A 27,889-nucleotide genomic window follows, 5' to 3' on the forward strand; every position below is an offset into this window, starting at 1 on the left:
CAAAGATGATCCTTTTAGAAGAGAGCAGGAAATCACTCAGACGGTTAAAGGTGAAGTTTGATGAAGACTTTCCCCCAGCGTTCCTGTGCTGAAGATAAAATACAGTGTTATTGTCCCCCACCAAAGGGGGGGACTATGGATCTGTCTCCATTAGTTTGTTCGTTAGTTAGTCACACTGTAACGTTGACTTTGTGCCACTAGGGGGCGGCATTGACAATGAATGGGGACTCAGTGGTAAAGCAACACAGTTAAAGTTATCATAGGTAACATAACAGTCTACACACGCTACACACTTGGAGACATCAGACTGGGTTGATGTGTTGAAGTGAGAGTCAAACCTCTAACCACAAGACACTGTAGTTATTGTCCAGTTGTTGGACTGTTGTACTGTTATTGCATCATCACTGCACTACCACTGTGCCTCAGTGTTCACTACTTATATCATATTACCACTTACCTACTGTGCAATACTGTGATGATGTGACTGTTCGCAGTCATCACACAGGGTTTTTTTTTTCTTTTTCTCTTGTTCAGATCCTTAGACACATAGTTATGTGTATGCTTCTGTAAGCATATTCATGTCTGAACATTTGCTGTGTATACATATTTCCCAAGTCATGTGCACGTTTCCTTAGCCAGATTATACATGTTTTCGGTTAATCATTTCCATCTGAGCAGTCTTGACACCATCAAACATTCGGGGTACCCTATGCTAGCTAGGTTTACACTAATTGTTTGGTAACATTTCACCACCATGATACTGCGAAATTGAATTAACCACTGTAATGTCACAAACAACACAGACACATAGAATACTGGTCCAGCATTGAACATGTATTAAACACACCACAGAATAATTACACAGACCATACATACCTTGGTTGTCCCACACCTCAAAGAGTGCTGCCGGGTGTCGGCACAGTATTTATGTGTGACTGATGTCATTAGGCGCTACCACTATGTGGGGCGGTTTCTATTTTTGAGTGTGCTTATTCTTTGTTGTTATTGTTAAAGAAATATAATGATGACTAGAAACCTACATATAGTGGTGTCAGTTGTATGGGTAACGTGTGATATTTTGATTTTTGTGTAAAAGTTTACCTGTGTTTGAGGTGAAACTTCATACCACCCTGGACTAGGAAAGTGGTATGGTCCTGGGAGTGGAGGCTTGATTGAGGCCTGTATTTAACCAGTCTGTGCTCAGACATGGGGGAGAGAGGTTGTGGGCACAATGCGGAAGGCTCTGTCCCAACTGACAGTTTGTTGTTTTGAGCAAACCGAAAGCTGTCTGATTGTTATATCGAGCTTGACAAAGTCTGATTAGACTTACTTTTTCTTTTGTATTGAATTATTCATTTTTTGTACACTATCTTGACATTTTCCATATTTTGATTTTTTGACCAAAATAAACCGGCAAAGACTGATCCTTCTGGTTGTCATCGTTCCTGATGCCTAGGCCCTCATCAAAGTACTCGTTTACATTTGGTGTCAGAAGTGGGATGAGTGGCTGGAAGGGCTACAGGGACCCCGATGTCGACTAGAAGCAAGTCCACGAAGGCACCCACCCGTCCTGAAACAAGGTTCTTGTTAGAGCCGGGTGAGGCACCCAGCACGAACCAACCCGAGACGGAGGGGGAGGAACCAGATCTACTGCAGGGGGACGAGGATGAGGAAGGAGCAGCCGGCAGTGTGAGGGGGGCACCCGAGACGGTTGAGAGCCTGAGCCACACATTCCAAAAGTTCCTGTTGAGCCAACAACGGCGAGATGAGCAGCGGGAGCAGGAAATGCAACGCCAGGAACTGCGTCTCAAGGCCCTTCAGCACCAGTTCGGTCAATTGCAGCAGGAGATCCAGCTTGACCGTTTGGAGCGGCCTCCGCCAGGGGATGATGGTGAGGCTGGAGCGGGAGCAGCGCCACCTGCTGATGACGGGGAGTACCGGCGACCAGTGAGGATGGCGAGGTCTCCTCATGATCCAGGTCCACAGGGGTCTCCGTACGGGTTCTCGGTCCAGGCACCGGTGGCGAGCAGAGCCCAGGTGGGTTGGAAGGGACCTAAGATGCAAGCTTACAGAGAGGATGAGGACATTGAGCACTATTTGACCACATTTGAACGAATAGCCTTAGCCTGTCAGTGGCCACAGGAGGATTGGGCTTTGCACTTGGTCCCTCTCCTCACTGGCAAGGCAAGGAAGGCCTATGTGGCTATGGACATTGAGGACTCTATGCAGTATGACATCGTCAAGGCCGCCATTCTGACAAAGTTTGAAATAAATCCAGAGACTTATCGCAGCCGATTCCGATCCAGTGTGGTGGAGGAGGGAGAGACCCCTAAGGAGCTCCAGGCTCGGCTGAAAGACCTCTATGAAAAGTGGATGAACCCCAGGCAGAAGACAAAGGAAGAAATCGGGGATGTAATCATCATGGAGCAGTTTCTGCGTGTTGTCAACCCAGACCTGCGGACCTGGATTCGGGAGCGCAACCCCACTACATCCCGTGAGGCAGCCGAGGTGGCAGAGACATTCATCGCAGCCCGGAGGACCTCCAAGAGCTACCACCTGGGACGAGCAAACAACCCTCCCATCTCCTCTCTTGGTAAGTCTGGGGGTGGGTATGGAAGTGGTTCTAGGGGATTTAACAAGTCACAGGCTACCAGCTCGGACAGTCAGGCTACAGATAAGAACTTGGTTAAGAAGGCCCCACTCGTGTGTCATAACTGTGGTCAGCCAGGGCACCTCAAAGCAGATTGTCCTGTTACTCGGTTTTGTAAGACCCGTTTGTGCTATGTTCCCAGACCTTCCACATGCCCCTTACCACGCACCCAGGCTAACGACAGTGTTATTAAGGTACGGATGGCCGGCAGACACTGGAAAGCACTGTTAGATTCAGGCAGTGATCAGACACTGGTGAGGCAGGATTGTTTACCAGGGGAGGCAGTGCCTTGTTGGGAGCGTGTTTTGGTAACTTGTGTCCATGGTGATGAAAGGATTACCCCACAGCTGAGATTCCCATTAACATTGAGGGACAGGAATACTTGCTGACCGTAGGCGTCTTACAGCAGTTACCTTACCCTGTGGTGTTGGGTAAAGACCTTCCTATTCTCTATGATCTGTTAAGCCAGTTCAGGGTGCCCGATAGTATTCCTGAGGACAGAACAGTTGAGAACTCCAGAGAAGCAATGGTAGTGACTAGGTCCCACTCGCAACAGGCAGAATTAGACCCTGGGTGGGAGGAGCTACCATTTGCAGGAGAGGGTGCCAGACAGGACGGGGTAAAGAAGTCTCGTAGACAGAAACGTAGAGAGAAAGTATGGGGGACCAAGCCGGTTGAGACGGAGCCAATGTTGCCAGAGGGGCTAGAGCCTGATTTTGATTCCCTGCCAAGTGATATTGGTGTGCTACAGAGCCAAGATGTCACACTTAAACCACTGTTTGAGAGGAGTGTAGCTGAGACAGCTAAAGTCTCAGTGTTGGACAAAGAGATGTTTGTCGTAAAAGGTCAGAGACTCTACAGACGTAGCAGTGCCGGTGACCAGTTGGTAGTTCCTAAGAGCTTGAGGCCCAAAATACTACATCTAGGTCATCCTATACCCTGGTCAGGACACATGGGTCAAACTAAAACCTACGCACGCATAGCTAGACGTTTTTTTTGGCCTCAGATGTATCAAGACGTTGGTCAATATTGCAAGAGCTGTGCAGAATGTCAACTGACTACCCCAGGGAGGAAAGGTGATAGGGCTCCTTTAATCCCCATGCCAGTCATAGAAACCCCTTTCTCCCGTATTGCTATGGACATTGTTGGTCCCCTGGAACGAAGTGCCGCAGGCAATCGTTTCATTTTGATTGTTTGCGATTATGCTACCAAGTTTCCAGAGGCATTCCCCCTCAGAAAAGTCAAGGCACGCCAGATTGTCAATTGTCTGATCCAGCTATTCTCCCGGGTAGGAATTCCCAGAGAGATAGTTACTGATCAGGGAACCAATTTCACTTCTAAGCTGGTGAGGGATGTTTACAGTCTGTTAGGCATTAGGGGGATAAGAACCACTCCTTACCATCCTCAGACCGACGGCATGGTTGAACGCTTCAACAAGACCATGAAGTCAATGCTCCGGAGGTTTGTGTCCGATTCCGGGTCGGACTGGGACCAGTGGCTTCCCTTCCTACTGTATGCCTACAGAGAAGTGCCCCATGCCTCAACTGGTTTCTCCCCGTTTGACCTCTTGTATGGACGCCATGTCAGAGGACCAATGGATGTCCTGAAGGAGGCCTGGGAGGGAGAACAACCCTGCAAGCAAGTAGGAGTCATCTCCTATGTTCTCAAGATGAGAGACAAACTGGAGCAGTTGTCTCAGCTGGCGCACGCCAATGTCGACCAAGCCCAGCTGAGGCAAAAGAAGGGGTATGACAAGGCCAGTAAATGCCGCTCTTTCCAGCCAGGGCAAAAGGTGCTCTTGTTGTTGCCTACATCGGACAGCAGTTTACTAGCCAAATGGCAAGGTCCCTTTGAGATCACCCGCAAAATGGGACCAGTTACATATGAACTCCACTTGCCAACACGCCGGAAGAAACATCAGACATTTCATGTCAATCTCCTGAGGGCGTGGAAAGAGAGAAACTCGGTATCTCGGCAGCTATGGGCCAGGGTCGTTCCAGATGAGGAAGAGTTGGAGGAGCAATATTTCCCTGTACCCCACCAACTTTCCTCCATTCCAGACCTGAGCCATCTAAGTCACACAAAGCGGGAAGAACTGAAAGCTTGTATTCCTGATGGACTGTTCAGTGACAAGCCTGGCCGTACCCATCTCATCACCCATGATATCCATTTGCTTTCACCAGAGCCGATCCGCCAGACCAGCTACAGGGTACCGGCCAAATTGGTTCCTGCCCTCAAGAATGAGGTGGAGACCATGCTAGATATGGGCATCATAGAGCCTTGCTCAAGTCAGTGGTGCAGCCCAGTAGTCCTAGTACCCAAGAAAGAAGGACCCGAGCTGAGGTTTTGCATCAACTTCATCAAAGTCAACAATATCTCTGCCTTTGACCCCTACCCAATGCCACGGGTTGATGAACTTATCGAACGGCTGGGAAATGCCCATTATATAACAACCCTTGACCTCTGCAAAGGTTATTGGCAGGTTCCCTTGACAGAGAAAGCAAAAGACATCACCGCATTCAGAGTACCTTCTGGACTGTATCGATTCACCGTGATGCCTTTTGGATTGCATGGCGCTGCTGCAACCTTCCAGCGTCTCATGGACACCGTCTTGAGAGGGGCTGGAGCCTACGCAGCAGCTTACATTGATGATGTGGTTGTCTATAGCTCTACCTGGGAAGAACATCTCCAACATCTCACTGATGTCTTCCAGCGCATCCGCCAAGCTGGACTGGTGGCAAATGCCAAGAAGTGCCAACTAGCCCGGTCTGAGGTCCAATATCTGGGGTATGTGCTGGGGCGAGGCCAGATTCGTCCTCAGGTGAACAAAGTGGAAGCAGTGAGGTCCTGTCCACCACCTACTACCAAGAAACAGGTCAAGTCGTTCTTGGGGCTTGTAGGTTGGTACCGTCGCTTCATTCCCAACTTCTCAGAAAGGGCAGAACCTCTCACTTTTCTAACCTGAAAATCTTGCCCACAGAAGGTCAAATGGACACCGGGATGTGAAGCAGCCTTCCAAGACCTCAAACAGTGTTTGTGCCAGGATCCAGTTCTCCAGAGTCTGGACTTCTCGCTACCTTTCACTGTACAGACCGATGCCTCTGAAGTTGGTCTGGGGGCAGTGTTGTTGCAAGGTGAGGAGGGAGATAGGAGGCCAGTACAATACATCAGTCGTAAGCTCTTTCCGAGAGAGACACGATATTCTACCATTGAAAAAGAGAGTCTTGCCATCAAATGGGCTTTAGATACACTCAGGTATTATCTCCTTGGGCAAGAATTTCTCTTGGAAACTGACCATCGTGCCCTCCAGTGGATACACAAAATGAAAGACTCAAATGGCAGAATCGCAAGGTGGTATCTGTCCTTACAGCCCTACAAATTCACAGTAAGGTACCGTGCCGGAAAAGACAATGTAGTGGCTGATTTCCTGTCCCGGAACAACAGATGAAGGACAGATCTTAAGGGGGGGGGATGTGTGATGATGTGACTGTTCGCAGTCATCACACAGGGTTTTTTTTCTTTTTCTCTTGTTCAGATCCTTAGACACATAGTTATGTGTATGCTTCTGTAAGCATATTCATGTCTGAACATTTGCTGTGTATACATATTTCCCAAGTCATGTGTACGTTTCCTTAGCCAGATTATACATGTTTTCGGTTAATCATTTCCATCTGAGCAGTCTTGACACCATCAAACATTCGGGGTACCCTATGCTAGCTAGGTTTACACTAATTGTTTGGTAACATTTCACCACCATGATACTGCGAAATTGAATTAACCACTGTAATGTCACAAACAACACAGACACATAGAATACTGGTCCAGCATTGAACATGTATTAAATACACCACAGAATAATTACACAGACCATACATACCTTGGTTGTCCCACACCTCAAAGAGTGCTGCCGGGTGTCGGCACAGTATTTATGTGTGACTGATGTCATTAGGCGCTACCACTATGTGGGGCGGTTTCTATTTTTGAGTGTGCTTATTCTTTGTTGTTATTGTTAAAGAAATATAATGATGCCTAGAAACCTACATATAGTGGTGTCAGTTGTATGGGTAACGTGTGATATTTTGATTTTTGTGTAAAAGTTTACCTGTGTTTGAGGTGAAACTTCATACCACCCTGGACTAGGAAAGTGGTATGGTCCTGGGAGTGGAGGCTTGATTGAGGCCTGTATTTAACCAGTCTGTGCTCAGACATGGGAGAGAGAGGTTGTGGGCACAATGCGGAAGGCTCTGTCCCAACTGACAGTTTGTTGTTTTGAGCAAACCTAAAGCTGTCTGATTGTTATATCGAGCTTGACAAAGTCTGATTAGACTTACTTTTTCTTTTGTATTGAATTATTCATTTTTTGTACACTATCTTGACATTTTCCATATTTTGATTTTTGACCAAAATAAACCGGCAAAGACTGATCCTTCTGGTTGTCATCGTTCCTGATGCCTAGGCCCTCATCAAAGTACTCGTTTACACACACACACACACACACCACACACAAACACATTCAACAGACAAGATTTAAAAACTGTACAGCTGCTGTGAGATTTTAGCCAGTAGAGGTCAGTATAGGCTTGAATAATGAACTATAGGGAGACTGGTAGAGGGAGAGGGAGAGGGAAAAGAGAGATTGTTTACATTGTGTTTCCAGTAGGCGCCAATGGGGGTGCACAATCAGAATCAGAATCAGAATCAGAAATACTTGCTAAAATATTAAAATGCTTTGTAGCTTAAAGTGTGAATGAGTGAGTGTGTATCTGTATCTGTGTCAGTTATGATTTTTTTCTGTTGATTTGATACCTGTTACCTGTTCAGTTTAGATCTTTTCTATTTGATGTATGTTCAGTATGAAATCTTTTCTAAGTGTTATAGATTGAGTCTACATTGAGAACATGATCCAAACTGTTTAACCTGTAATTGTTCAGTGTTTAAATGTGTCGTTTGTTGTGTAAGGTGCTATTTGCTGTATTATGATATGTTAGGGCATTGCAGTTTTGGAATACCACAGTAACTGTACTGAGTTGATTTCATAACACTATGTAGTACTGCAGTTATATTTTCAACACACTAAGTATCACAATATACAGTGGTAACGTACAATATACGATAGTAAATACAACCATTATACTTAGTAACTTACTTAAAACCCTTACAGACCATCAGAAACCATTACATCCCATAATAGAAACCATTACAGACCAATGCAGCCCATAATGGAAACCATCAGAAACTACTAGGAACCATTACAAACCATTAGACCAGTATAGCCCATAATGGAAATCATCAGAAACTACTAGGAACCATTACAAACCATTAGACCAGTATAGCCCATAATGGAAACCATCAGAAACTACTAGGAACCATTACAAACCATTAGACCAGTACAGTCCATAATGGAAAACATCAGTGTCTAAAAACACACTACAAACCATTACATGGTGGACCTAATGTGTTATAATGGTTTTTAATGCTTTTTGATGGTTGTATCTATTGGAAACCATCAGGATTCTTCGAATGGTTTCCAATGTTTTTTTTGTTTTTTTTTAGCAGGAAAGTTAGTGGAAATAAAGACCAAGTGAGTTATAGCCACTGTATTCAATAGACTAGTCATTTTTCATAAGTAATAACCAGTTCTTAGAGTGCAGTGTCTTGCAGTGGATGTTTGAAACCCATAAACTTCACCAGACTTCTTCATATCTCTTGATTTAAGGCTCTCTTTGCAGCCATTTTCCATTTCAGTGTTTTCGTCCATGAGAATTCAGCCGTGACTCAAAATGACTCTGAGGCAATATGCAGTGTGTGGCTGGGGTACATGGGAAGTAAACAAGGATCTGAGTTATGAATCCAGTTTGAAATCATTGTGCTCGTGCAAAAGGTACTTCAACGCTGGGGTGTTTGACTTTACCATTTTTTCTCCTTACTATAGAACTCTATTACTCAAATACTTCCTATCAAATGCATTACTTAGGCTTTCAAAAGGCAATCTTTATCTCCCTGTCCCAATATACAGGTTTTAAAAAGACAAACTCTTGCTCGCTATCCAAATACTTCCACTTCAGTCAATGCTTTCTACCTAGTGAAGGGCCACAAGCCAAAGCTCATCAAAGTCAGAGCATTCTCAAAGACTCAAAAGGCACTTCTGAATCACTGGACAGCTAAATTCTACCAACATAACACTGACATCTTAAACCTAATAAATGTATTCATGATTTGTTTCAGCTGATTAGTGAACCTGTCAGCAAGGTGAAAGAGACTCTGTGGCGCAACGGTAGCGCGTCTGACTCCAGATCAGAAGGTTGCGTGTTCAAATCATGTCAGGGTCAACGTTTCTGCTTCTCCTTTGGCAGCTCACTGTATGTGGAACTTTAGGACTCTTAAAAAGGAAGCATGCATGTAACTTTGTGGTTCTTAAGAGTCAGAACTATGTATGTATATCACTCTATGTACAACTTCATAGATGCAGCACTATATGGACTCGGCCAGACTTGAAAATTCACTTTTCCACTGAGATTGCCTGTGCTGAAAACGCATACTCATGACACATGATGAATATTATGTATTTCAGCATTTTTGTCAGCTGTTTGGTTTGTCTCAGCTGATTAGTGAACCTGTCAATGATGTAAAACAGACTCTGTGGCGCAACGGTAGCGCATCTGACTCCAGATCAGAAGGTTGCAAGTTCAAATCACGTCGAGGTCAACATTTGTGCTTTGGCAGGTCACTGGATGTGGAAATTTAGGACTCTTAAAAAGGAAGGATGGAAATGCAGTCAAACCTGTAGCATATCTCAAGTTCCAATCTTTCACTTATTCATCATACCCATTTATATACAGTCAAAAAGCTTCATTTTATATACTGGGCCTTCAAAGTGAGCACTTTGAAGAACACACACATTCCATCTGTGTGTGTGTGTGTTCGACTGTTTTGGCTAAAATATCTGAAGTAAACCAACATCTTTACTTTTTCTTAACATAGATCATCTAGATGCAGTGTAATTACTAGTTTGGCTGTACTAGATATTTGATATATTCAGTAGATATATCTTTTATATATTTTTTTCATAGTAACGGTCGCTGAGGATCATGGGTAGGCTAATGTAGCCTTCCGCTATCGTCCAAAACAGACAAAAAAAACACTTGATTTCTCAGAATTGAAGGTGAAATAATTAAAACGGATTGCCATAACATTAACCTATCGTATTGTTGAGTTATCAAGGACACTTTTGTGTTTTTGTGTTGAGAAATGTTAAAGATATCATAGGTTATGTTACGGCTTTAGTGTCTTCACCATAGTAACGGTCGCTGAGGATCATGGGTCCCGACTGACAGAAAAAAAAACATTCTGCAGGCACGAAAGATACTTCCAATTGAAATACATTCGTTTGAAAGTCGTGCTGAGTGTCGCGAAAAAAATAAATTAAATAAATAAAAAATTATAAAAAAAAAAATCTTGTCCATGAGCACGAATCGATAGATTAAATTACGTGACTATTTCACAAACTGCCCTGAGACCGGGTTGAAAGAGCATACTAGACTCTTCCGTCTGTCTCACACACTCAATAGTATGGTTGATAATTGAGATAATTGAAATAGATTCCACATTCCATCTTCATAAATGAAAGTACTATTAATCGGCTTCTCTATTCCTTATAAATATGCAGCTTGCCATGATCATTGCACTCAACATAAATAGTCAATACACACTGTAGCTGCCTGTCAATCGGTTTACAACTAATTCCTTTACAGCTGAATGAGATCAGAATGCAAGAGACAGCCAAGACATGAGCTGAATAGCATGGCAGAAGGCCATTTCTTTATTTTTCATTCCACTAAATACATTTTGTTGAAAATGCACATTTAATTGTCATATAAAAAGCTAGACTGTAGTCCTCTCATGGCACTCGGGGAGGCGCTGTTCTGTCTGGCGCTGGGGTATGACCATTGAAGAAGAAGAAGAAGAAGTAGTAGAAGTACACTTTATTATTGACTGTATATAAATGGGTATGACAAATAAGTGAATGATTGGAACTTGAGATAGGCTACAGGTTTGACTGCATTTCCTTTGGACGTGCAATATGAATAATAATAAATGAATGAATGGTGTCAAATGAACGAGCTTGGTGTTTTGATACGCTGTAGTATACATAGTTCTGACTCTTAAGAACCACAAAGTTACATGCATGCTTCCTTTTTAAGAGTCCTAAAGTTCCACATACAGTGAGCTGCCAAAGGAGAAGCAGAACTGTTGACCCTGACGTGATTTGAACACGCAACCTTCTGATCTGGAGTCAGACGCGCTACCGTTGCGCCACAGAGTCTCTTTCACATGGCTGACAGGTTCACTAATCAGCTGAAACAAAGCAAACATCTGGCAAAAATGACGATAAACTTCATGAATACATTTGTTAGGTTTAAGATGTCGGTGTTATGTTGGTAGAATTTAGCTTGTGCAGGGATTCAGAAGTGGCTTTTGAGTCTTTGAGCTCAGAAAATGCTCTGACTTTGATGAGCTTTGGCTTGTGGCCCTTCACTAGGTAGAATATTTTGCAATAGCACTGAATCTATTCTTGTGAATTATCTCAACCTCCACAGATGTGAAAACAGACTGCCTGACCAACAGTCTGAACACACAGAGAGAGTGAGAGAGAGAGCAGACAGACAGGATATGGCCTTGGTGTGATGTTAACAATCATTGGCTTTAAGTTTTATTCATCTCCTGATCACAAAACTATTTTTTACTTCAGCTACATATGTGGCGGTTGTTTGTTAATGATTAATCAATAATGGTCAAAATAAAGAAAATAGTCAAAGCTCAGTCTGCTATATGTATAATTTTATTCTTTTTTTTTTATTTTACAGTTGAAAGTAGAGATAAACAAGAAATAATAGGAGAGAGAGAGGGAGAGGACAGGACACTGTAGTTACATGGTACATGCCTTAGACCACTAATTCCAACGTTTTTCATTTGCACTTAAAGGATCAGGCCGATGTTTTTGAATGCATTACTTACCGTCAACAAATCCTATGAAAATAACAAAATCAGCAATGATTTTGTTTTGCCAACAAGTCTCGTCCATGTAGCCGGTGCCCAATGCAGCCATGTCCCAGGGTTAGGGTTAGGCTTAATAAGCCGACCATAAACACGTTTGCGATCTCAGGAAAGTAGTTCCGTAGCACTGAAAATAGTCCCCGGCGTAATGGAGAATGTATTCCCATTTGAATTTGATGTGGTAATAACTACAACAGCCTGACTTTTCGTGGTAACAGTTAGCGATTTTTAAAATTTTAAAATGTAAACTATGTCTTTGTGAGCTGTATTTCAAGGTTTTTAGCTTACAGTTGGAGCAAATGACTTCCGGGTTGACGGCTAAAAACGGTACGTGGGAAGTCAGAAAGTAACAGGAGTAGAGCAAACACATTGTTGATTTTGTTATTTTCATAGGATTTGTTGACGGTAAACAATGTATTAATGCCTTATCCTTTAATAATATGATTAGAATATTTGCAACATCTGAGGGCACCATCTTTGCTGTGAACCTGTTTGACTCAATGTCTAAGCTCTAATCCATCTTCTGCTAGGTTCAAAATTTGAGGCTCACAAGAGCCATGTAGAGGGGTTCCCTCAAAACACTATTTTGATCTATATTATAAGGTTTACGCATTTCAACTATTTGACAAATTCCCATCAAACTGGATTATGTAATTCAGAAATACATATGAAATTGCATTACATTAAGTATTATGATTTATGAAATTGATACAAATAGAGCTTTATTAGCATCTAAATGACAAAATTTCAATGATTGCACTTGATCAAACTGCAGTGATTAAGCTGTACGTTATCTGGTTACATAATGTATACAATTACAGACACTTCAAACAAGTTTAGTGCATTTTATCTTTCAGCCTAGCTGATATTAAAACTTGAAGCTGCTTTTGACATAACATGGAGAAATTATTTATCTTGGCACTGTGTTCTGGCATTTAAAAAGTTACACTGGTTTGCCTAATGATGGCAATATCATTAAAGGTCAAGAATTTGAACTCAGAGGAATCTTTGTGATCATAGTATTTTCTAAGCACTGTAAGTGGAGTCTCCAGAGAGAGAGGTGGAGAGAGATTCACTTCTGGATTTCAGTGACGTCCCAGATGAATTTGAGTGGGAAGTCCTTCATCCTTTCTTCATAGACCTTGTCAAAGCGCTCACTCTGTGCCACCGTCATCGTATTCTTCCAGTCACCAATGGTACCTGATACATGGTGGGTTGAAATTGACACACACACACACACACACACACACACACACATACACACACAGGCATTGAAAGTCTCTCCAAGTTGTGAATGATGTGGTGTTATGATCTCCACTAGAGGCCAGCACACAAACAATGGTGACTTAAAATTGTTGACATTGAGTTGCTTTGATTTAATGAAACCCATGAAGAAACAATGGGTCTTATTTATCAATATGTTTGTAAATTTAAGTGCACACTTAAAACTTATGCTATTCATCAAATGTTCAGAAGCATCTGTTTTCAATAGTATTCACAAGCATTTGTTGATGAATCCTGATCACTTGTAAACGGGAAGAGCATTCATGCTGCAATATTAGGCTGAACACCTACAAACATAATCCTCCAGACTAAAATGGCACTGAAGAAAGTGAAAAAGAAGAACTTCAGCGATGCAGAAATTGAGATAGTACTTAGTACTTATAGGCGGAGGAGGTTTCTCCTAAGAAAGTTTTAATTTTTATGCAAAGTCACTTTAAGTAGTCACAGGCCTCATATTAACAAAATGTGTTTGTCCATTTTTAAGCCTACTAATAATAATCACATTAACAAAGCTAGGCCTATATGAACAAATTCACAGAGAAGTCTATTCAATTGGAAACATATTTAGCTGATAGATTTAAAGAGCAACTAAACCCCAAACCCAAATCTTTGGTAAAGCCTGACACCTAAGGGTGAAAAGTAGGGTACTGAACTGGCCATCTCCTATTGGCTGGTCTTTGGTTCCAGGTGATGTCACCACCTGCTGTACTCTATAGAAGGTGACATCATCTGGCACCAAAGACCAGCCAATAGCAGATTGTACCCTACTTTTCACCATTAGGTGTCAGGCTTCACCACAGATTTGGGTGGGGTATAGTTACTCTTTAAGTGATTAATAATGATATAAAGAACCATGAGCACGCAGCCAAAGGCTACGGTGGCCCTGAAGTGCAAAACACAACAACATTTCACAAAACAAATGACCAAATCACAAAACAAATTAACGAAACTGAAAACACAACATTTCACAAAACAAATTAACAAATCACAAAACACAACATTGTGTGACCAATCAATCAACAATCAGCTGTTGTTTTGTGACTTGTCATGCATGACCCCCCCCCCCCCCGAGTTTTTATTTTTACGCCGACACCGCTAGTCCCACTTTCTGTTACCTCGAGTGACAGCACAGACATCCAATAAGGAATGACAAACATTTCTGTGAAATGTTTAATTGTTTTCTCTTTTGCCGTTGTGTTTTTGATTTTGCTGATTTGCTTTGTGAAATGTTGTGTTTTGCGTTGTTTTGTGTTAATTTGTTTTTGGAAATGTGTTTTCAGTTTTGTTAATTTGTTTGTGAAATGTGTTTTGTTAATTTGTTTTCTGAAATGAAGTGTTTTGGGTTTTGTTAATTTGTTTTCTGAAATGTTTGTGTTTTCTTAATTTATTTTGTGAAATGTGTTTTGTGATTTGTTAATTTGTTTTGTGAAATGTGTTTTCAGTGTTTTGTTAAACTAGGTTAAATATACAATAAAAAGAAATAAAAACTTTGATTGAGTATTAACATATTAAATAACATTAGCAGGTACTGTGTCAGGAATTTTCATTTAGCAGCTTGGTTAAATAAGGAATAGCAGATTTTGAATAAGATAATGATAAAATTTGAATTTTTGGGCGAACTATTCTTTTAAGTGGAAGGCAACATTTAGTTGCGGAGACGCAATGATCTCTTCACATTCTGGAAGATGGAACTACTTTTGATACAATTGCAATGATTGTGGCATTATCATCATTTTAGGTAAAAATGCAATACATGTGTTACTTAAGATGATGGATTACATCAGTCAAGGCAGCAGTATGTCTCTGAGCTGTTTTTAAAGTATATATGAAAACAACAGCAGACAGTAGTAGCTTCTGACTGTGGCAAATATATTCTTTACCACCAAAACCTCCAAGCATGCTCATATACACTAAATTTCAGGGAGGAAAGTAGAGCAACTGATGACTGACAAGATATTGTTTGGTGTGTGATAAATTATTAGATGTTGGTCACCAAACTATCAGCTTGATGGGAATTTTTGTAGATATGGCCTTCTAGTGATTTCGCTTGATCTTAGTTCTCCATTATGACAATAACAAGAAGTACAAGATCAAATTTGGACTCACTTAGGCTAAGGTATGATGAGTGGTACACCTTACCATACCCAATTGATGACCATGCAATAGAGGTGAAGTCCAATGGTCAGTAATAGGTGTTCACCACACCAAGTGCATGGAAAGTGACCATCTCATAGATCAAGTGAACGATATAGAATTCAGAGATAAACACAAATTAAGCCTAATACTAGAAAAGGGCATTTCCCTTTGCAATTTTTAGTAGTAGTCTGGGAACATGGCCCTGAAAGCTCTACTCGTCCCTTCGCCAAAGCTTCTCAATTCAGTGGGAAAGTGCTCTATAGGTGATTCTACTTCTCTAAAACTTTCTTACTCTGTTTCTCTGATGTTTTCTTAGTTCCAAAAAAAATAATTCTCTTTCAGTGCTGGTTACATGAGCAATGAATTTCCCCCATTCGCTGACACTTGAGTGCTCACCTTTCCTCATGAACTTGCACTTGGTATTGTCCTTGACATTATCTGGCAGGACCTCGTAGTTGGCCTTGTTGTCATTCTTCATGTTGTCGAAGGTCACCTTCTCGACAATGCTGTCAATGGCCGCATCTGTCAGGTTCTTCCCCACAAACTTGCACAGGCGCACTACCACCGACCTCAAGTCCTGACCCACAGAAGAAATAAACACAATGAGCAAGAGTGTGCATGTGCATGTGCATTTAACTCAGTTTTTAGCAAAACAACAGTATTCACAAGCAGTGTTGGGCAAGTTACTGAAAATAAGTAATTAGTTACAGTTACTAGTTACTTCTCTCAAAAAGTAATTTAATTACTTTACCAATTACTGCATAATAAAAGTAATTAGTTACTAGGGAAAGTAACTTTTGCGTTACTTTTAAATGTCTGCTTCAATTCTCTTATTACACATAGCTACGTATATCTTTTCCAAGGAAAGTAGCTATTGGCTGCTGAGAAAGTCGCTAGAAGTCGCCAGATGATGTCATACGATAATTTGCATATCAATATATAATGCTGCACTTGTTATGCACGCTGCGGAGTATCACGTTTTAATATAAGTGCTGACTCCGCCCAACCGGGCCAGTTTCGGCATACGCCGGTAACAATTACAAGTGGACCCTATCCTACAGTCCCTGCTGTGGGAAGCGCTGTGATCATCAGACTCTCTGGATTAGAAGCAAGTAGAGAAAACCAGCATCAGCCAAACCAATTTATTGCCAAATGCTTTGGGATTCAACACATTAACTTTGCTTCCCATGGTCAGAAAAAGTCTCCAGATTTGTCGCTAGTCGCTTTTGAGAAATAAAGTCTCAGGGAGGTCGGTAGTCTTTTGATTCACTTGCACCACGGTGAAGTTGGATGATCATAAACCGGATAATCCAGTAACGAGTAACGAGCCCATTTAAATTTCAGTAACTGTAATTGCGTTATTAATTTGAAAAAGTAATTTGTTACATTACTAGTTACTGCCAAAAGTAGTGTAATTACAGTACAAAGTAAAGCATTATTCCCAACACTGTTCACAAGTAGGATTTGGCCAATATGAGTTTTTGAAGTCCGATACTGACACCAATCACTTTTTAATTGAAACTGCCAACAGACAGTATTTTGTTCAGATATTCAATATCTTTAAATTTGACAACTGTCATGCCCAATACTGATACCAATATTTTTCAGTTGAAGCTGCCAATAGTTTGTGCCAGCATTCAAAATCTAGAAATTTGACATTTTTCATGCCCAAAAATTGAAGAAAAAGACATGTATTCAGTGTTTCCCTAAGAATGTTATTCTTGACAGGGTGGAAAAGTCTCTGAAACAACATTTAGACAACCTGATCTCACACAAATACGTGAAATGAACACGACTTCTTAACACCAAAGTATGTGATGGTGGCATGAAAAGTGTTAAAATTCCGTTCTCCCAGCACAAAACGGTTACATGAAATAGGCACGACTATAATAATGTATGTGTTTGCCTTCAATGCCGGTGACTGGAACTCAATTACCAGTGTTTAAAATGGAGCTTTTAGCTAAAGTTTTTCTCATTTAACCATGACCAAAACCTTTCTCTAACCTAAACCAAGTTGTTTTAGTTGCCTAACCATAACCTTAACCCAAACCTTAAACAAAGTTGTTTTAGCAGAGGTGGACGATACTGACTGGACCACAGCTGATTTTTAATATAAGGCCAACATCTGCTTAATTTATTTGTAAACTGGTGTATCGGTCTTATCCTATTGACATAGGCCTACAACATACAGCTGACAGTGTATGCCTGTGTGTTAACACTGATCACCTTGATCATCTCCTCATAGCTGAGGAAGAGAATGTTGAACTTGTCCTGGTTGGTGTTCCATCCACGGACGTGGTCAAACCAGCAACCTCCAAGCACTGGACAGAGATAAAGATAAGGAGCAGGGGAGGCATAATTCTGTTACATCACCACACCACAATCTTGGTAGGAAGATAACAGGTGATTGTAATAGATTAACAGTTGATTATAATCTAATGACAGCCCCAGACAATAAGACGTCTCTATTGTACAGCACCATATTGGTAGGAAATGCATGTGACATCATGGGAATACTATAAATAGAGGACTTTTAATTGATGCAATGACCCTCTAGCAACATATTGGAGGTGCTGAGCCCTTGGGCTACAGTGGATGTTGACATGACAGTTGGTTGCATTTCTTAACATAGGGGAAAGTTCTTTCACTCTCCTTTTCCATCCTCCAGTCTTTATATTATTGGATTATTGGATTAGTGGATAGACAAATGTACAAGTGATTGAACAAACATATTGAATAGAGACAAGCATTGAATAGATACATTTGCTTAATTTACCTTAGTGCACAATTCTACTTATTTAGTTAAGGTGCTTTGCTGTATTTATTTATAGAAATAAAATACTAATTTACATAGATAAATTACAAACTGCATCATGGAATGGGAGACGTGGCTTTATACTACAACTCGCCCAACTGATATTTCCATTAATGCCATTGTATATTCTTTTAATATACATAAGGCCTAATAATAAAAACTCATCCATTTAATCCCTGTATATATTTCAAGGCTTACCTGACTACTAACATATTCACATCTTATGTGTATATGTCTCTCTGTAATTGTTGTAAGCTTAGTGCTCAATATTTAGTATCTACTTTCATGTGTATAGGACACTTGCTGAATTACAAGCATGCCCTACAATATGGATAAAGGATGGTGGGAAGGGAAAACTTGACTTTGATCTAATATAAGGAATCTATAAGAATGACAGAGACTCTGTTATTTTTGATTAGATTTTCTCTCTACCTTTCATTCTCCTCTTACCTCTCCTTCAGTCTCTAAATTCATATGGAAGGGCAAGCAGCCTTGCATCAAACTCAGTAACATCATTAAGATATAGAAGCACACATAGTAAATTCTTTTAAACAATGTGAAGTATTATTTTCAAGTTTGTCCATCAATCAATGCAAAAAAACGATTTGACCCAATAATATCTTAATAAGTGTGTGGAAGGCAGTAGAAAAAATGTGCCATATTTCTCTGAAATGGAATCGGCATTCACCTATCTACAATAATGCAGAATTATTAACTGATGGCATTCCAATAAAAAAATTCCTACAGTGCAACAGTAAAGGGATCCATGTCCCGGCGACTTAAGATCGCCCAGTGAGATGATGCACTTCATCACATGGCCTCTAGAGGGCGTCTTTGACTGTGAGATGCAGTGTTTCCCATACAGAGGCACAAAATCAAAAGTTGGTCAGTGTTTGGATCTAAATCAATCTCTAATGCATCTGATGTTGCATCACGTCATGTCAGTAATTTGGAGATGTACAGACAGCAGACCAGCAGCATTGCACTTAATCTACAGAGTCTCCCGGTGTGAAAACAAACATGAAACTTAACATTCCACAGTTAGTAACAAGGATTTGCAGACAGTAACTCGTCTTCGCTGCCCTACAAACTTTAACAGTAGGTGACGTCATCTTGTGGTATTTAAGTAACGTTAGTAGAATTAGGTAATTTAACTGTGTTGCAGAGCTTCAGTGCAACACTTGAGTATTGAGACTAATTGCACTGGGAGTGGGAACTCAGATCTTTTCGTTGTCTCAATCCTCCAAGGTAGGAAAACATTACTTATATCCCTACAAAGCTGTGGCTCAATCCCTCTGCTACTTTATGTAGAGAGTCTAGAGAGGCATCGTGAGGCAAATTCAGGTCATGCACTCAGTCAGTAAGTCAGTCAGTCAGGTAACGCTTAGTAAGATGTCGCTTCGTGAGCTGGTCTCTAGAGGGCGTCTCTACTAAGAGATGGCCTCTCGCCTATGGGCTACTCACCCCATCCACTGAGGAACTTGTCCAGCGTCTCATCAAAGTTCTTGGGTTTCTTCAACTTCTTCATGAACTTGGCAAAGTGGAAATAGGACACCATTACATCTTTAGGATTCCTGGTCACATAGACAACCTTATAGGAGAGGAGATCATGTGTATAAATTTTCAGGTACATAATACACACATTTGTTTTCATCACATTCACATCTTCTTTCTAATTTCCTATACGTTGCATATACCTTGATATTTTTATAATTTTTAATTCTACATATTTTCCTGTGGTTCATATTATAATGTATTTTTCTTTTTCCCAGTATTTACTACTGCTGTTATTTTGTTCACCCTCATAACACTGTAATTAATATTCTTTCATACTTTTCATTCATATATTTTTACTTACAGTGATAATCTGTGACATTTCTGTATTTGACACGCTATCGTTGATCGATACAACCCTGGTGATTCAACCTATACTCAGTTAATGAAAGCTTTTTCATTTGCTGTTTTAAACACCCAAGGTGTTATTTCTAAAGAAAACACTGACAGGGTTATTGACCAGTGTTGGGCGGTAACACGTTACTCAGTAGTGTGTTACAGTAATGTGATGTAAACTTTTTTCAGTAACGAGTAGTGTAAGGGATTTCAATTTCAAATTCAGTAATTACATTACAGTTACTAATCCCAGTAACACTCTGTTACTGCATTACTTAAACCTTAACCCCCCTTCAACCTTTTCTTTTCTCTCCTGTGTAGCCCTCAATCACAGTTACAGTCTCGAAGGGCTTCACAGCACTTACATTATGAAACAATAAATGAAAACGCCACCCCCCCAACCTTAGACCCTCAAAGAGAACAAGGAAAAACTCCCATGAAAACCTCATTTGGGAAAACAATGGAAAAAACCTTAGAGAGGGATCCCCCTTCCATGATGGTCAGGCGTGCAATGGGTGCAGAGAATACACAGAATAAACAGAATCAGAAAACTGGGGTGAAAGTCCAGATCTGGCGGGTGGCGTCAATGCCAATTCGGTCAACATTGTGATTGTCACCATCAATACCATAATTTGCTATATTCTTATTTATAGTCTTTGCAATGCCCTATTATTATTTTCTGTTTCAAACAACCCAATTTCTCCATGAGAATAATTAAAATGTAATCTTATCTTGTCATACTACTTACTTTATGTCTGTTCCTGTATGCGATTGTGTGTGTGTGTGTATGTGTGGTAACTTATAGCATATAGACAGTATATATACAAACTGACTTTGGCCTTCTTTTTGAGGAGGCCCCTGGGCATGAGGTGCTGTGGTAGGTGGGAGCTAAAGAGGCGTGGTGAGCGGCGGGTGTTGTATTTGTCCCCCTTAGCAGGGTACTCCAGCCAGGGCATTCGCCTGTAGCTGGCCATGTCCTTCATCTCCGGGAAGTCCTCTTCATAGATGAGGATGATGATCCTCTGGGTCCACACCGTTCCTGGTTGGTTTCAGTTCAAGTTTAAATGAATACAGTTCATGTCACTTTTTAATATCAAGCACATCAGCAAAGATTTTTGTGGTTGTCTATCTACACTAGACATCAATAATAAATTGGCTATTGTAACAAAACAATCAGGCCTCTCACTCCCACTTTCAGTGCACCTTGTACATGTGTAATAATGTTAATATATGTAGTGTAGTTAAATTCCTGTGAATATGGGGACAATGACATCTTCTGGTTGTAAAATGTAACTGCATTGCTACTAATGCAAACATATTTGGTTCATCTACTTCATTCACTGTAGTTGGAAAAAAGTTCCACTTGGACTTAAAACTCCTCATCAACTGTTCTCTGCTCATCCCATGCAGCACAGCTTCAGCCACATGAATCTAATTATAACTCATATATCACATGTATCTGCTTTGATGTTAATCAAACAACACAGACCCCCGCTGAGGCACTGGAGTACTGAGCCCTATATTAAGACTTGGTTAGGAGTTCTGAGGACCCAGACCCACTTTGGCAGTTTTTATAAACATGGCAGTGAGGTTTCTTTTTTTAATTGTCACTAATTTAAAGTATTGCTTGCCTTGTTAATTAGACAGTTGTGGGTAAAATGTGGGATATCTTATTAATGGTCATGTATTGGGGAGTCACGTGACGTGGTTGACGAGAATGGCTGCGCGAGGAAGAGCTGTGCCCATCCCTGCACATAATTAGCTTTGAAGCCTGACAAAGAGTCCAACCTTTTTTGATTTATCTTGCAAAAAGTTGGCAGTATTGTGCAACAATACCAAACACTACTAGAAATTCCGCAAATCCCTCAAGAACTAGCTCCGGTGGAGTGAAGGCTACCGAAGTGGCTAACGCTAGCCAAGCTAACCTGAGGAAATGGCCGCCTCGTGACGCACCTGACACCGATGCACCTGTTGCTGGCTCCATCTCAGGTGAAGTGGCCAAAGAGTTTGCTAAACTCACTGCACTAATCTTGGAAAAGTCTGAGACCCACGACAAGAAGCTAGAGGCTATCTGGGTGACAAGAAGTGCTACAGATAGCAAACTGGCTGAAATTGCAAACCGCATTTCTCAAGCCGAGAGCCGTCTATGCTTCCTGGAGGAGGCTAACGAGAGGCAGCAGGCTAACCCCCCAGCCACAGCCACAGAAGCGGAAGCCCTTCGACAAAAGCTGGATGACATTGAGCGAACCGGGAGTGAAGGAATAATTTACGTTTTATCAGGTTTCCAGAGGGCAGCGAGGAAGGCCATGCCCTGTCATTCCTAGGTAAAATTTTACCGGAGATTCTGAACATCGACTTCCCAAGGGGACTGGAAATTGACAGAGCACACAGGGTTGGGGTATTGCGCAAAAGCCCAGATCCTGAACAACCCTCACCAGCGAGACCCATCATCGCCAGATTCCTGAGATTCCAGAGATTCCAGGAGCAGAACCTCATCGCAGAGGCTGCACGCAAGATGGGTAAAGTTACCTGGAAGGAGCACCGCATCATGGTCTTCGCCGATTACTCCAAGTTGGTTAATGAGAAGCGCATGAATTTCAACGAGCGCAAGAAGATGCTCCATGAAAAACGCACGAGATTCTCTCTCGACTATCAGTGCTCACCGTGAGATCAAGACAGGGTCCCCACCGATTTGATGACCATAAAAAGGCCCTGGCTTACATTCGCTCCCTGAAATGACTGAGATGTTCCTTTGATTTGGGTTAATGGCATTTTTGTGCCTTAGTATCACCGCCCTCAGAGAAATCATGGCGGTGAGGTCAGTAAAATCTTTATAGTGGGCGATGTAATAACGTTACTGATTTCCACTGTGTAATGTTAGACTTTGGAGGTGAAGTAGCCCAAGTTTTATTTATACAACGTTTGCCCATTATGTTGGTTCCTGCTTACGAGCGTCTTGGGTCAAACAGTTTGTTATTTAATGTTTGTTAAATGTTTAAATCATTGCCATAGTTCAAAATGTTTTGCTCTTTGTTATTATAACGTTAATGGTTACACTTGTGTCAGGCAGAGAGGAGGATGAGAGTCACGGACCAAACTGAGTTTAAGCGTCTGGCTTTGCAGACGCATTTTCGTAGCTTTTATTATATGTATGTTTAGATTTACTTTGTTTTTTGTCTCTTATTATTTGGTGATACAGCAAAACTTGGTTTGAAGCTTATGAGCTGGAACGTCAGAGGCCTCCATTACATAGTTAAGAAGAACAAAGTATTAACTTTCATTAAATCCAAGTTTGACATAGTGTTTATGCAGGAGACCCACCTACTAGCACAGTGGTTCTCAAATAGGGGTACGCGTACCCCTAGGGGTACGTTGGGGTATTGCAGGGGGTATGTGATAATTTTTTTTAAAACGTTTTTTATATATCAGTCGTGAATAATTCCTAAAAAAGTTCTACTATAATAAATTCAATTAAAGTCCGTGTACTAACGTACAAATTCAATAAACAGTATTTGATATTCCTTTCCCAACGAGCGCCATCTTGTCCAATCAGGTGTTAGTTCACTGCGAGCTGAGTTGAGCTGAGTCAGCAGCCAGTTTTGATTTCAAAAGCCAGACGGAAATCGAAAAATGGATAAGTGGGTGAAACGTAGTGGCAATGAGAAAGAAGCGGAATCTGTGAAAAAGAAAGCGAAAATGGAGCTATATTGGAGCATGAAGCCATCCCACCTCCAACGACATCTCAACACAAAACATCAGTGTCATGTCGGTAAGCCACCAGAGTTTTTTAAAAGAAAACTTTCTGACTTCAGATCATCCCAAGTAACAATGCGAAAAGCTTCTACTACCTCAGCCAAAGCACTCGGGGCTTCTTATGCCGTGTCCTTGCTAGTAGCTAAAGCAAAAAAGCCATTCACCATTGCTGAAGACTTGCTACTTCCAGCCGCTGTTGTATTGGCCGAGACTATGCTGGATAAAACCGCAGCAGACAAACTAAAAACTGTGCCTTTGTCAAATGACACGATTTCCCGCAGAATAGATACGATTACCACGGACATTGTTGATCAAGTTGTGGGGAAGCTTCGTGAATCATTTTCACTCCAGCTCGATGAATCGACAGATATCAGTGGACAGGCACAGCTTGTTGCTTTCGTGAGGTATATTGATACTGACAACGTTTGTGAACATGTACTTTTCTGCAAGAGTTTGGGGGGAAAAACGACTGGAGAGGACGTTTTTAATGTTGCCAATGCATTCTTTTCTGAAAACGGCCTGAACTGGAAATCCTGCACCAGTGTATGTACGGACGCAGCTGCGTCAATGACAGGACGTGTGAAAGGACTCATAGCGTGAATTCGAAAAGAGAACCCCGACGTGCAGTGGACTCACTGTATCATACATAGGGAAGCACTGGCGTCCAAGAAAATGAGTCCAGTGTTGCATGGCGTTCTGTGTGATGCTGTCAAAGTAATTTACTTTATTAAGTCTAGGCCACTTAATGCACGACTGTTTCACAGCCTTTGTGAAGACATGGGAGCTGAACACACACAGCTGTTATTACACACAGAAGTGCACTGGCTCTCTCGAGGGAGAATACTAAACAGGCTGTTTGAACTGCGATCTGAAATGCGCACCTTTCTCTCAGAGCACGGATCTCCCCATGCCACTTTGTTTGAGGACACAGACTGGCTTGCAAAGCTATCCTATCTTGCAGATATATTCGGCAAAGTGAGCGAACTCAATGTGTGTCTGCAGGGCAAGGACACCAACATTCTGAACCTGTATGACAAGGTGGGTGGTTTCCAGAAGAAAGCAGAGCTGTGGAAAAGGGCGTGTGCAGAGGGAAATTTCACCTGCTTTCCCCAGGTGGATGCTTTCCTCTCCAGTGAGGATGTGGAGAGAGCTCCAATGAAGGCAATAATAGAGGGACATTTGGCCAGTTTGATTGATGGTTTTAATTCTTACTTCCCTAACATGGAGGAGAAATCGGCACAGCTGGACTGGGTGAGAAACCCATTTCTCTTGTCTGAAACAAACAGAAGCAAGCTTCCTGTCAGTCATCAGGAAAAACTCCTGGATGTGTCATCTGACAGGGGCCTACAAATGAAGTTTGAAACATCCACTCTCACACAGTTTTGGGTTTCTGTGAAGAGGGAACACCCTGAGTTGGGAAAGAAAGCTTTGGAGCAGCTATTACCTTTTGGATCCACATATTTATGTGAGGCCTCCTTTTCTGCAATGACTGTGATAAAAACAAAGCAAAGAAACAGACTGTGCCTGGAAAAGAGCTTGATCACTGCAGTTGCCTCCCTGCCACCCAGAATGACAAAGATCCTCAGTGAAGCACAAGCCCATGTTTCTCACTGAATTGTAAGTGCCATCCTTCTATTTAATCTTGATGTTTATAATGCCAAATAACATGCACACTACTGTGCATACTGTAGTGTACATTATTTATGTTAATTTTTACTTTTTTGCTTCCAAAAATGTTTTGCGCTGGTCAGGGGGTACATGGCGGATTAGTCAAATAAGTTTGAGAACCACTGTACTAGCACAAGAATCCCAGAAGCTTTGTCATGATTGGGTAGGCTTTGTATATATATATATATATATGTATGTGTGTATATGTATATATATATATATATATATGTATGTGTATATATATATATATTTTTTTTTTTTTTCCTTAGTCTTTGTCTGTGGTCGTGTTTGTATTTATTATCATTTTCATTTTATTTTAATGTTCCATGTCAACTTGATATTGTCATTTGTGATTGAAATATTTGCATATGTTTTGTTTATCTTTAAAACAATAAAAAAACTATTGATCATAAAAAAAAAATAATGGTCATGTATTTGTATTTTGTAAATGACCCCAGGACATCAAAGCTCACTCATACAATGAAGTAGGTAGGTAATTCTTTACCAAAGTCTTCAGAGAAAATCGTTGACAATAGGAGGTCTGGTAACTTGTGAATCAATGATTTTGTCTTCCTATATTTAACATAGGTCCTTCACCATACTTTCCACTTTAACCCTTTATACTCTTGTAGAAATAGAAATGGTCTGTCAGAGCCTACACTGGTATTTTTGCTTACTGTGATGTCATTTTTTTGAGTATCTTCAAATGTTTAATATCCCTAAAATCTGCACAACCCAAGCTAAAAGGCTATGTAAATCAATAAACCATAATAACTGGAAAATGTTGGACATGTTTTTTGACCAACATTTGCCAAATACACGCACTAAACATATTTAGCCACAGAAATTGTAAATGTAAGGAACATGAACAAAATATTTCTCAACACTCCAAAATCTGTTTGAACTATGTACAGTACATCTTTTGGTTTTTGAGATATGCTCATCTTTGTGAGCATAGTGCAAAGGTGTTTTTGTTAGTTTTGGCCCTCCCACCCCGGTGAAGAGGGCAACCAATGTCTGGAAGACAAGAAACATGCTACAGGGGTTGCATGGGCTTGCAGTGAAGAGAGAAGTCTTAGCTTTCAGATGCAAAAAGAATTATGATGCTAGCTATTATGGTTTTGATTTTAGAGCCATCTAAACAGCATGATGCCTTTTTGACAAAAGCTGAGTTTAAAGGGTTAATAAAAACCTAAGAAAAACAGCCTTTTTTTTTGTGCCATTTTTAGGCTGGTGACCATGCATTTTTGCAGTTTTCTCATTGATCATTGAGTTCAAATGGGTTTGATAAGATAAAGACAATATAAGATAAGACTGCACTTTATTGATCACCTGGTGCAAATTCAGATGCCACAGCAGCAATTGACAGACCAGTGCCAATGAACTCAGGAAAAGGTAATAATAAAAAAGAGAGGTAATAACATAAAATAAATAAATACTGGAAAGGTACTGTACATAAATATAAAAACTATAACTGACAGCGCAAATAAATACAAATATTAAACGTAGATAGGATAAGTCCAGAGGTTAGTAAAATCCATGTGCAACATAGTTCAAGGGTCATAAAACTTGCTTTAGTAAGAAAGGGCCATGTAGACCTTAATTTCCAGTAAAAAGATGAAAATCAACAAAATGCAGTTTTTCTGTGACAGCTACACACAGTGTAACCCCATCTGTCAAATTATACTCACCTGATTTGGGGAAAGTAACAAGGAAGATGTCATCATCTCTGATTTCAAAGTGTTCCAAGTTGTCAATATATTCCTGTGTCAGTTCAGAATATTCATCCTGTAGGAAAACACAGCCTTTGTGTGCGAATAAATTGTCACTGTGAGGTTTATATTCTTGTTGAGCCATGACCTACAATACCACAATGAATAGAGAGGAGGACAGGTGAGAGCACAAGAAAAGAGTCAGTGTGGTCAAAACGTCAATAAGGCAGGGATGGGCTATTTATTTGCTGCTTCATAGGTCACTCCCACCGTCCAGTGCCATGTTTAGGTCTTACCATGTAACACAGAAACGTGCCTCTTTTATGCATTTTGACCACTTGTTTTCTGTGGACCAATTTTTTCTACAAGAAATGCACACCATGAAATAATGAGGTAATATTTCCTCATTTTATGGCCCAAGTCAAGATCTCTCTGATCATGCATTTTTCTCCATGATCACTGTATTTCTTTTTATTATGTTGTCATCAAATATGTTTGACATACAGTATGTTCCTCTGTGTCCCTGAAATCGCTTTCTACCTTGTTTGTTTGTAGTAGTTGGACTCTCATTTGGCAAATCAGCTTGCAAAATTTGTGCTTGAGCAGAAATTTGTAGAGGTTAACAATTAAAGTTTATAAATTCAGTGTTTGTAAATTCAAATCCTCCCTAGGTCAGAAATCATATTATAAATACGGTCTAATCTAATAGGGTCTAATGTAATAGGATCAAAATCTTCATTCAGTCCGATTGGTGCCATTTACATTGCATTACGTCATTTAGCAGACGCTTTTGTCCAAAGCGACTTACAATAAATGCATTTTGTAAACGGTAGAGAAACCAGCTGTGCAGCTCAGTCTTCATCAGCTAAGCCTTTTAATAGGAATATGTGGCATTTGTTTATTTTATTTTATTTTTAGTTTTTTTAA

General features: G+C 40.8%; 1 protein-coding gene and 2 non-coding genes across 3 annotated transcripts; 1 reads left to right on the forward strand and 2 right to left on the reverse strand.

The window, feature by feature from the left end:
• Nucleotides 1-8,907: 8,907 nt before the first annotated feature.
• On the forward strand, nt 8,908-8,979 carry trnaw-cca (transfer RNA tryptophan (anticodon CCA)). Its single transcript has one exon. It is a non-coding gene; the product is annotated as a tRNA-Trp (tRNA).
• Nucleotides 8,980-10,901: 1,922 nt separating this feature from the next.
• trnaw-cca (transfer RNA tryptophan (anticodon CCA)) lies at nt 10,902-10,973 on the reverse strand. The gene has a single exon. It is a non-coding gene; the product is annotated as a tRNA-Trp (tRNA).
• Nucleotides 10,974-12,776: 1,803 nt separating this feature from the next.
• LOC139654233 (amine sulfotransferase-like) lies at nt 12,777-27,107 on the reverse strand. Its single transcript, XM_071531315.1, has 6 exons — nt 26,942-27,107; nt 20,663-20,868; nt 19,404-19,530; nt 17,351-17,445; nt 15,521-15,701; nt 12,777-12,904 (listed from the first exon to the last, which is right to left on the reverse strand). Exons 1-6 carry the CDS (start codon nt 27,105-27,107, stop codon nt 12,777-12,779), a joined length of 903 nt encoding a protein of 300 aa, XP_071387416.1.
• Nucleotides 27,108-27,889: the final 782 nt, after the last annotated feature.

This window comes from Centroberyx affinis, unplaced genomic scaffold (assembly GCF_046629955.1).
Source record: "Centroberyx affinis isolate AG114_WGS23_722 - 3 ecotype Tasmania unplaced genomic scaffold, CSIRO-AGI_Caff_v1 ptg002063l_1, whole genome shotgun sequence".
NCBI classification, from domain to species: Eukaryota; Metazoa; Chordata; class Actinopteri; order Beryciformes; family Berycidae; genus Centroberyx; species Centroberyx affinis.

Excerpts from the sequence above, each read along its gene's own strand:
- LOC139654233 (XM_071531315.1), bottom strand. The coding sequence starts at position 27,107 with ATGGCTCAACAAGAATATAAACCTCACAGTGACAATTTATTCGCACAC. Across the intron at positions 19,531-20,662 it reads TCCTCAAAAAGAAGGCCAAA|GTTGTCTATGTGACCAGGAA; the intron begins GTCAGTTTGTAT and ends CTCTCCTATAAG. Across the intron at positions 15,702-17,350 it reads GCTATGAGGAGATGATCAAG|GACTTGAGGTCGGTGGTAGT; the intron begins GTGATCAGTGTT and ends TCTGTGGGTCAG.